Source organism: Dendropsophus ebraccatus, chromosome 1 (genome assembly GCF_027789765.1).
Source record: "Dendropsophus ebraccatus isolate aDenEbr1 chromosome 1, aDenEbr1.pat, whole genome shotgun sequence".
NCBI lineage: Eukaryota > Metazoa > Chordata > Amphibia > Anura > Hylidae > Dendropsophus > Dendropsophus ebraccatus.
In genome coordinates, this window is record NC_091454.1 from 212,043,784 (window position 1) to 212,054,109 (window position 10,326).

At 44.8% G+C, this 10,326-nt stretch overlaps 1 protein-coding gene across 1 annotated transcript; it reads right to left on the bottom strand.

Annotated features, from left to right (window-relative positions):
• Positions 1-689: 689 nt before the first annotated feature.
• On the bottom strand, positions 690-1,715 carry LOC138784271 (beta-1,3-galactosyltransferase 1-like). The gene has a single exon (XM_069959787.1). The coding sequence runs from the start codon at positions 1,713-1,715 to the stop codon at positions 690-692; it is 1,026 nt and encodes a 341-aa protein (XP_069815888.1).
• Positions 1,716-10,326: the final 8,611 nt, after the last annotated feature.

Consider the following 10,326-nt stretch of genomic DNA (forward strand, 5'->3'; position numbering starts at 1 on the left):
ATACCCTATATATTTGGTTTGGATATTCATGTTAAGGTAAAAATGTGTGTGTTTTGTAAAAAAAATTATATTAAAAAAATTCAAAATATTTAACAAAATAAATATTTATTTACTGTCAATCACACTGTCATGTATCATAGACGCGATATCATAAAAAATATATGTTTCGGCTATTAAAATGCATACAACTTAATGGAATCAGTATAGTTTCCCAACATAAACACTGGTGGCATGTAATAATAGGTGGTAAGGTCTCATTGGTGCTGGGGGTGCTGGGTGGCAGTCAGGGCCGGGCCCTACCTCATAGTGCCTAGAACCAGTGCTGGTAGAGGTATAACCCAAAGCCCATAGACCTAAGTGCAAATCGGTAACAGAGCTACTCCACCATCACAAATTAACAGTACTCATCTCCTCTATTGGGCTTTATTGACACCCTATGGTTATGTCCCTGATGGTTGGACTGTGTTTCTTTGGATCTACCAGAGGCCAAGACCCAACCCTACAGCTAAACAGAACATCATGAACACATCCTATTGTGAAGGGGTATTCCCATTCTCCAAAATATGACTCACAGACCTCTAGTTATAGAATAAATACCATATGTAAATAAATATTTCATAATTTTTTGTGAATTAACAAAATTTTTTTAAAATCTTATTATTAGTTCTATAAATACAAATCCAATTTTATTAGCACTGCTGAGATTTCTTAGTCCAAAAGTCTGCCCATACAGTCCGGAGTTCCTCTTTCTCATAATGGTGGACTGTGACAAGATTCTTAAATTTGCAAAGGTCGTAATCAATCTTTTGATGGTTAAATTTCCCTGGAGGGGGTTCGGTAGGTAGAATATGGAGCTCATGCAAGCAAATACCCATAAAGACATCTTCCATGGGGATGACCCTAATTTCTTGGGACACTTCATGGATTTTTTTGGCCATATCAACTGAAAATAGATATCCAGGACCTGCACAGTAGGGTGGATAGGTGTCATATGGATAAACTTCCTTAGGTACATACCATTTGAAAGCTGGGTCTCTTTGGGGTGAACCTCCACCAAGTATGTACCCTGTAAAGTAATTCTGATGAACAGGTTTGTTTGGATGAAGAACCTTATGGACCAAGTAGTCTACATTAAGAAACATGTCGCTGTCTATCTTCATGACATAACTGGCAGAAAGGCAAAATTTGGTCACCCATTCCATACCCATTAAGGTTTTCAGGGTCAAGTTGTAATAGGTGTCCATGAAGTCTTGTTGGATGATGTCCCCGAAAGCCTCACTTTCCTCCAATAACTGCTGGGTTCGGTTAGCAGTACCTACAGGTAGACCCACCAGAAAAATCCTGATAACATCAACATCATAAAGACTTTCATTGCCCCATGTGTCCCGGATTGTGTGTCTGGATTCCCAGTCCTGGCTCTCTACTAGCACCGCTAGGACAAGGAAAGGCTTCCGGTTCTTGCACTTGTCCGGCTGGTTAATAATGAACTTGTATGGGTACGGGTACGGAGGAGCCAGAGGGTGCTGGAAAGCCGGGTAAGTCAGGTTATTTACACGTCTTGGTTTTCCCTTTGCGCTTTCCTGTAATTTTACGGAATTGGGAATCCACCTGATCAATGCTTTTCTTCTTTCATGGTAGAATGCGTAACCAAACAGAAACATAAACATCATCAGACAGAAGACAGGAAATTTTCCTAAGAAGATGTGTGGCTTCATTTTGTCCCCTGATGATCCGGACCTCAGCAAGATCTCTGTAATAGTGAGGAGAGAGAAAGCGTTTAGAAAGTAAGCTGCCGCATTTACTGTACAAAATGCTCCCCCTACAGGGGTTACAGAAGACTTCATTAGAGATGAGCGAATCGTGATTTGCTTAGCTTCTTACGAAGCTGAAGCATCTGGGTTTGACTCCTGGTGTCTACCCGTTGGAGAAGGTGGAGACAACCCAAAGATACAGCCATAGTTTTCCAGTTTTTCAGCCAGTCCTCGGGCTGTCTCCACTATGGCAGACACTATGCATGTAAGGACATACATGTCTCGGGTTCACCCGTCACCAACCCGATGTGTGTTTTTGTTATTTTTGAACAGTAATAAATATTAATTATTGGTTGATTATATCTGTGCTATATTACTATAGGGTTTGTATGTTCACACACAAAAAAATGGCCATAAAATACTGTAGGTATAGAAATTTTCATTTAATAATGTATTATATGACAGTAAAAATAGAAATGGAACTAACTCTCAATTAAAAAACAAAAGAATTGCTCACATGGATGTATACATACACACATACATATATACATACTGTATAATCAATATTACTGTAGAGAAAAGCAATATATTACTGCCCCCGCTCTCCGCAGAAAAGCAGAAAGGACTCCCGATACTATGACAATGGGTATAATGGGATGCATAGAGGGGGCCATCTATTATATAAGGGATGCACAGAGGGACCTAATACTATATGGGAGCTGCACAGAGAGGCCTGATATTATAAGGGAGTTGTAGCTAGGGGCATAATACTATATGGGAGCTGCAGAGAGAGGCTTGAAGGGGCATAATACTATATGAGAGCTGCACAGAAAACGGAAATTACTTACGGTAATGATGTTTCCCGGAGTACATGACAGCACCAACCAGAGAGAGGGACCCCGCCTCCCCAGGGACAGGAACCTGAAGAGATAAAAGAGCAGGCCCTCCTCTTCCTCCTCAGTGAATTTCCGAGACCAAAGAGAGCCTGAATTATTAGTTACAACAACCTCTTATAACCGTACCCCTATCACCAATTCCGACATTAACACCCTGTGAACACCCTAGTGCCAACAGAAGCCGAACAGAAAAGAAAAGAAAAGAAAAGGGTGGGTTATACCATGGTGCTGTCATGTACTCCGGGAAACATCATTACCGTAAGTAATTTCCGTTTTCCCCCTCGACATGACAGCACCAACCAGAGAGAATACCAGAGATGGAATTTTAGGGAGGGACCACCGCTTGTAACACCTTTCTCCCAAAAGCAAGCTCCGAGGCAGAAGAAAGATCTAACCGATAGTGACGAAAAAAAGTGTGTGGTGACGACCATACTGCCGCCTTGCAAATTTGATCTAGCGAGGCGTCTCCCCTTTCGGCCCAGGAGGTGGCCACTGCCCGAGTAGAGTGGGCCTTTACAGAGAGAGGAGGAGACAGACCAGAAGACGAGTAACACATACATATAGCCTGCCTAATCCACCTAGCTAGGGTTCCCCTAGACACCTTATCACCCTTATTAGGACCCGCAAACTGTATAAACAGGGAATTTGTCTTTCTAAACTGCTTTGTTATTTCTAAGTACTTAATCACTGTCCTCCTTACATCCAGCAAGTGAAATTCTTTTTCCCTATCATTCCTGGGATTATCACAGAAGGATGGGAGGACTATTTCTTGTGTTTGGTGGAAATTAGAGACTACCTTCGGTAAAAAAGAGGGGTCTGGTTTAAAGATAATTCTATCTGAAAGTATTCTTGTGTAAGGTTCTGAACTAGACAAGTGGACTATCTCACAAACCCTTCTGGCTGAAGTAATTGCCACAAGCAAGGCTGTTTTCCACGTTAAAATCTTAAGGGAAGCTTTCGTCAATGGCTCGAAGGGCCCTTTAATTAAGGCATTTAGGACCACATTTAGGTCCCATGGAGGAGTTTTATTCACTACCCTGGGACATATTTTTACTAAAGCTCTAAAAAAACGCATAATCCAAGGATGTCTGGCTAGCTGTTGATCATACAATGCCCCTAGCGCAGACACCTGTACTTTCAGGGTTGCTGGTTTTAACCCCTTCTCCAACCCTTTCTGTAAGAAATCAAGAATCTTCGCTATATTTGGACTACTAAAATCTAACTGTCTTGTTCCCACAAAATTAAAGAAAGTTTTCCAGATTCTGAAATAAATCTTGCAGGTAATCGGCTTTCTGCTCAGCTGCAAGGTAGAAATTACCGAATCTGATAACCCCTTGCTCTTAAGAATCATCCTCTCAAGAGCCAAGCCGTCAAGTGTAGATGTTGTGCTTGTGGATGCAGAATCGGGCCCTGAGATAGTAGGTCTGGTAGTTCTGGCAGCACCCACGGATCCGCAATTGACAAATCTCTGAGGGCTGAGAACCAGGCCCTGCGCGGCCAAAACGGGGCGATCAGAATGACTCTCGCTTGATCCTGTCTGATTTTCCTTAACACCCTTGGGAGAATGGCTATTGGCGGGAAGGCATACGCTAGATCCCACCCCCATGTCTGTGACAGGGCGTCCACCGCCATCGGCTTGTCCATGGGGGACAGTGAGTAGAACCGATCTATCTGCCGATTCTCCCTGGTTGCAAATAAATCCACCTCCGGACTTCCCCACAGACGCACAATCTTTTGGAAGATTTGTCGGCTCAACTTCCATTCTCCCTGTTTTAAACGATTTCTGCTTAAGTAGTCCGCCCTTATGTTTTGCGATCCCTTTAGATGGACAGCCGAGAGGCTTAGGAGATTTATTTCTGCAAAGGCAAAAATTTTATAAGACAGATTCAATAAACTCTTACTTCTTGTGGTACCCTGCCTGTTTATTATGGCAACCGCTGTGGAGTTGTCTGTAAGCACATTAATATTTGAGTTCTTAATATACTCCTCTGACCTCTTAAGAGCCTCACTGATTGCTGCCAACTCTCTAAAATTTGATGATCTTTCCTCAAAGGAACTATCCCATGATCCTTGAAAATCCAAACTACCTAAGTGGGCTCCCCAACCTGAGGGGCTGGCATCTGTAGTGATGACTAAAGGACATTTCCTGACCCAGGATAACCCCACTGAAAGATGCTCTGTCTTCAACCACCAGGATAAACTTTTCACAACCTCCTTTGTCAACACTATGGATCTATCTAGCCCTCCCGGGGATCCGTCCCAAAGATCTAGGAGGTATGTCTGAAGGGGCCTGGAGTGTGTCTGTGCCCATGGGACTGCCGGAATAGCTGCCGTAAATAACCCCAGCAAGGACATACCCCTTCTGATTGTGAGCCTGGGATTTCTTACTGCCAGCGACACTGTGGATTGTATTTTCTGGATCTTTTCTTCTGGCAGAAAAGACCTTTGAACAGAAGAATCTAAAACGATCCCCAGAAACTTTTTCCTTTGCGCTGGAGACAAAAAAGATTTTTCATAATTTACAATCCATCCCAGCCTACCTAGGATGGCTAAAGTTCTATCTACTAGTGACTGTAATAACTCTGCTGATTCAGCCACCAACAAAAAATCGTCTAAATAAGGGATGAACAGACCTGGCCCTTCCCTGACATGCGCTGCCATCTCTGCCACGATTTTGGTGAACACCCTGGGTGCTATCGCTATGCCGAAGGGAAGAGCCTGGAACTGAAGGTGAAACAAAGAACCATTTATACATATAGCAATACGTAGGTACTTCTGAAATTGTGAGTGTATAGGGACATGCAAGTAGGCATCCTTTAAGTCAATAGATGCCATAAAACAATCTTTGCTAAGTAAATTAACCGTAGACTTGACCGTCTCCATCTTAAATTTTTGGTATCTTAGATACTTATTTAATGGTTTTAAATTAATGATAACTCTATAGGAGCCATCCGGTTTCTGGATCAAAAAAAGGCTAGAGTAGAAGCCATGACACCTTTCAGCCTCTGGCACTGGTACCAGGACATTTTTATTTATCAAAGAAATAACTTCCCCCTCTAAGGTCTTCTGACCTATTTCTCCCATGTGACTTCTTGTCACCAAAAACCGGGTAGGGGGTAATGATACAAAATCAAAACTAACTCCTTCTCTAATATAACTGAGAACCCAACTGCTACCGCAGATCTTTTCCCATTCACTAAAAAAAAACTTCAATCTGCCTCCTACTTGCTCTGAATTATTGGCCGGCTGGCTTCTTCCCCATGTCCGATTTCTGGTTGAAGAGGTATCCCCTAGCTCTGGATGCCCCTCTTCCTCTTGATCTATCTGCAGCTCGACCCCGGAAGTTTCCCCTTCCTTGTACCCGAAAGGACTGGAACCTTCCTGGTTGATAAGTAGAGGGAAAACCTTTCTTTTTGTCCCCTGCTTTTTCTAATAAATCTTCTAGCACCGAACCAAATAATGTATTTCCCTCACAGGGAATGTTACATAATTTTGTCTTGGCCACAGCATCTCCGGCCCAATTCTTTAACCATATGGCCCTCCTGGCTGAATTGGATAGGGCTGCGGATCTTGCGGAAAACCGCAAGGCATCCGCTAAAAAGGATGCTGATTTTTTTAGCCTGGGCAGGGATGCTAACAGATTTTCTCTAGACTCGCCAGACTGCAGCCCTTCCTCCATCTGTGCCAACCATAATAACATAGCCCTAGCTACACAAGTGCTTGCTACACTCGGCTTAAAGGACTCTGTTGTGGCTTCCCAAGCTCTCTTTAAGAACCCCTCCGCTTTTTTGTCCATTGGGTCCTTCAAGGTGCCCAGATCTTCAAACGGGAGAGTTCCCTTTTTTGAGACCTTGGCAATGGCCACATCTATTTTTGGGGGATGGACCCACCCTGGATTTTCTGAGTCGTTAAAAGGGTATTTCCTTTTTACCGCTCTGGGCACAAACCCCTTTCTATCAGGCTTGGACCATTCCCTCTTAATAAGGGCTGATATGCTTCTGTGGACTGGAAAGACTACTTTCTTTTTCTCCTCTAGCCCCCCAAACATGATATCTTGGATTGACTTAGGCGCTACTTGTTCCTCCAGCTGCATAGTAGCTCGGACCTCTTTAACTAAAAAGTCCACATCCTCTAAGGGGCACAATGGCTTCCCTCCAGCATCTTCCTCTGGCACATTAGCTTCCTCTATTTCAGAGGTATTATTTTCTGCCCCATCCGTCTCCTGATCGGAATAACCCGCACCTGCATGCGAGGGGCCCCCAGCCTCCACAACCAGAGGGGCTGCCACAGGTGGGACTACTTTTAGAGAGTTCTGGATTTCCGTTTTAATCAACTCCCTAAAAATAGGAAAAACACAAAAAACGCCTTAGCTATGTGCTGACTTTTCACCAGCAATATACTGGGCAACAACAGAGGAATCACTCACTTCATGGATGCTAGCAAGGTAGACATATTAGGGACTTCTGCTGACACCATCTTGCTCACACAGGAGTCACATGTAGGACGATCCAAATCAGCCGGTAACCTGACTTTACAGATCCTACATTCTTTCTTAGTAGATTTTGAGGACCTCTTAACCTCCTCTTCCTAAGAAAACACCATATTGTCAGCTCCCTGAGAGATTTTTTGTCTTACCTCCGAGTGACCCTCAGCCCCCTGGTACCCTGGGTTTTTCTGCCGTCCGCTCCGATTCCTTTCTTTCACTCATCGCTGCGTCTCGTGACCGGCCTTCTCACCCCCAACTGCCTGCGCCACACTCTCGCCTTTATGACACCACGAGCGCTCCTCACTGAAGAGCCTCCGGCATCCGGCGCTCTTCCGGCGTGTGACGCGGCTTCCGGAACTTCCAGACGCGTCACCGCGCGTCACTTCCGGAAGTTCCGACACTAGGCCTCAATCCTCCGGACCCTCCGGCGCGCCACAGCGCTTCCCCGGAGCTCCGATACCGTCCGGCCTGACTGGGAACCGATCCCGATGTCTCCTCAGTCTCCGGGGTGAGTAGGACTTAGGCCGAACTACGGCCTCTAGAGCATCCCCCTCAGCTTACAGCCCCAGGGAATAGAGGGAGCTCCGGTCTCCTACTCCTTCAGGCTTCCCGCAGGGACAGGAAACCACTGAGGAGGAAGAGGAGGGCCTGCTCTTTTATCTCTTCAGGTTCCTGTCCCTGGGGAGGCGGGGTCCCTCTCTCTGGTTGGTGCTGTCATGTCGAGGGGGAAAGGCCTGATATAGGGGAGATGTAGCTAGGGGCATAATACTATATGGGAGCGGCAGAGAGAGGCCTGTTATTATAGGGGAGATGTAGCTAGGGGCACAATACTATATGGGAGCGGCAGAGAGAGGCCTGTTATTATAGGGGAGATGTAGCTAGGGGCACAATACTATATGGGAGCGGCACAGAGAGGCCTGATATTATAAGGGAGTTGTAGCTAGGGGCATAATACTATATGGAAGCTGCACAAAGTGGCCTCATATAGTATGGGGACATAAAGGGGGCCTAATATGATATAGGGGCACAGAGTTTTGCCTACCCACTATATGAGGATACAAAGGGACCAATACAGATGTTGAGTTTATGTAGAGGTGAGGATGGTCTAAAATGTTCGTCTGGCAGATAATGTGGAGTAGAGTCATGGCTGAGATAAGTCATACTTGGCTTTTTTTTTGGTGGCGTTTCTCTCTCCTCTCTGGTGTTTTTTGTTTCTTTGGCAGCTTATCCAAAAGGCAGAAATCTAAGGGTGTGGTATTTTTTTTCTGTAAACTGAGGTGTTTTTTTCCCGTAGCACTCTATGGAATTTCTTCTGTTTGTCTCACAAACGCCACCCCTAAAAGCACTCAAAACCAACCAAAGGCGAAAACTAAGCTATTCACACCATAAGTCAAAAACACTAGAAAATCATCTTTGCCAGTTTATCTGGCATTTGTTTGAAGGCCAGAAAAACGCCACGCAAAAGCTGTGTGTGTGTGTGAAGCCAACCTTATTAGAGAAGACAACCCGGTGACCCAGAGAGGATTTCTCCTGTGAATCACTCAGAGAAGACGCCCCCTGTGAGTCACTGGTAGTTACTGCACTGTAATCACTTAAACTTTGTGCAGAGCCTGTGTAAAGCTGGTATTTACCTCTATATGATCATTGTATGAGGGGATATTGGTCCTTGTACAGTGGATTTTTTTCAGTAGCAAAACTGTGGCATTAATCAGTATGTGGCCTTAATATTTGTCCCTTTATTTTGTTGACCTCACAGTGGGGGTTGGCTGTTGTATTCACTATATATTCTCAACCATTCCATTTTGGGTTAATTTGTTAGATATGTGACCTATTTTTACATATCATATTGATGTACATGTGTGAACATAACCTAAAAAAAAGTTTAGAAAGAAGTAAACAATATTACCCACCACCAATTACATCACCCTTCTTTTTTAATTTTTAAAAAAGAAAAAAAAATCTGACATGGTATGGCCAGTTGGCGTATGTTCGCTCTTAATTTCCACTTGAAATTCCACCATGGAAATGGAAATATGTTTTATAGCAATGTCCTATAGCATGGGTCTCCAAGCTGCGGCCCTCCAGCTGTTGCAAAACCACAATTCCCATCATGCCCGGACAGTTAAAGCTTTAGATTTGGTTATCCAGGCATGATGGGAAATCTAGTATTGCAACAGCTGGAGGGCCTGCAGTTTGGAGACCCATGTCCTATAGTGTTCAATGGGATTTACTCTCTGTAGTCAGAATTTTTCCGCTACAGAAATCCTATGGACGTCATTGGGGCTTAAATTCTGCTTGAATTCCACTTTATGGGCCCATTCACACTGATTAAAAGAGGTGGAATTTATGAGCGAGTCCACATGGCAAAGTCCTATAGCTTCAATGGGATTTCTCAGCTCTTAGCGCGCATCAGCCCTCCGCTCAAAGAAAAAACATGTTAGTAAATTCCGCCTCTTTTACTCAGTGTGCAAGGGCCCAAATTCTGCCAGAGCTCAATAGGCAAGGAATTTCAAGCAGAAAAAACTTCCCTCTTCAATTCCACGTCTATTCGGACACACTGAGCAATTCTCGCGAAATTCCGCCCCAATTCCGCCACAAAAAGCAGGCGGAATCCGCACGGAATTCCGTTTGTGTAAATGCAAAATTGCTCCTTTCCATAGAGAACAATGGTATTTCCGACTGCCTGTGCACACAGAGTAAATTACCGCCCGGTATTCCATACAGAATCTGCGTTTCCGCCCAAAGAATTGACATGTCAATTCTTTGGGCGGATTCCGCTAGAGGAATCCTACTCCCCTGGCACTAAGTGTCCTGACTGTGGGCATTGGTCTCAGCCCCTCAGCGCGCATGCGCCGCTCCCCCTGTCTACAATTTTGCCCTCCAATTTCAAGTGTGTATGCTCCCCCGTTCTACAGTGTGAACAACAAAGAGAAAAGGCGCATGGCCTGTGATATCAGTGGCAAACTGTCAGGGAGGCGCGGACGGTACTTGACGGCATCGAAGCATGGCCGAACATGGAGGCTGGTGCGAGCGTGCAGGAGGTCGTCCGGCGCAGAATATTCATGGGGAAAGGGGAGGAGGCTAGAGCGGTGAGGCTGCCAGAGTGTGGCACCAGCTCCTTACCACAACTCCCCTGACACCTGATTAGGGTGCATGCACACTATGGAATGGCGACATAAAACTTGTTGCGCAT

Bases quoted from the DNA above. Each gene is read 5' to 3' on its own strand.
- LOC138784271 (XM_069959787.1), bottom strand. From the start codon at position 1,715: ATGAAGCCACACATCTTCTTAGGAAAATTTCCTGTCTTCTGTCTGATG.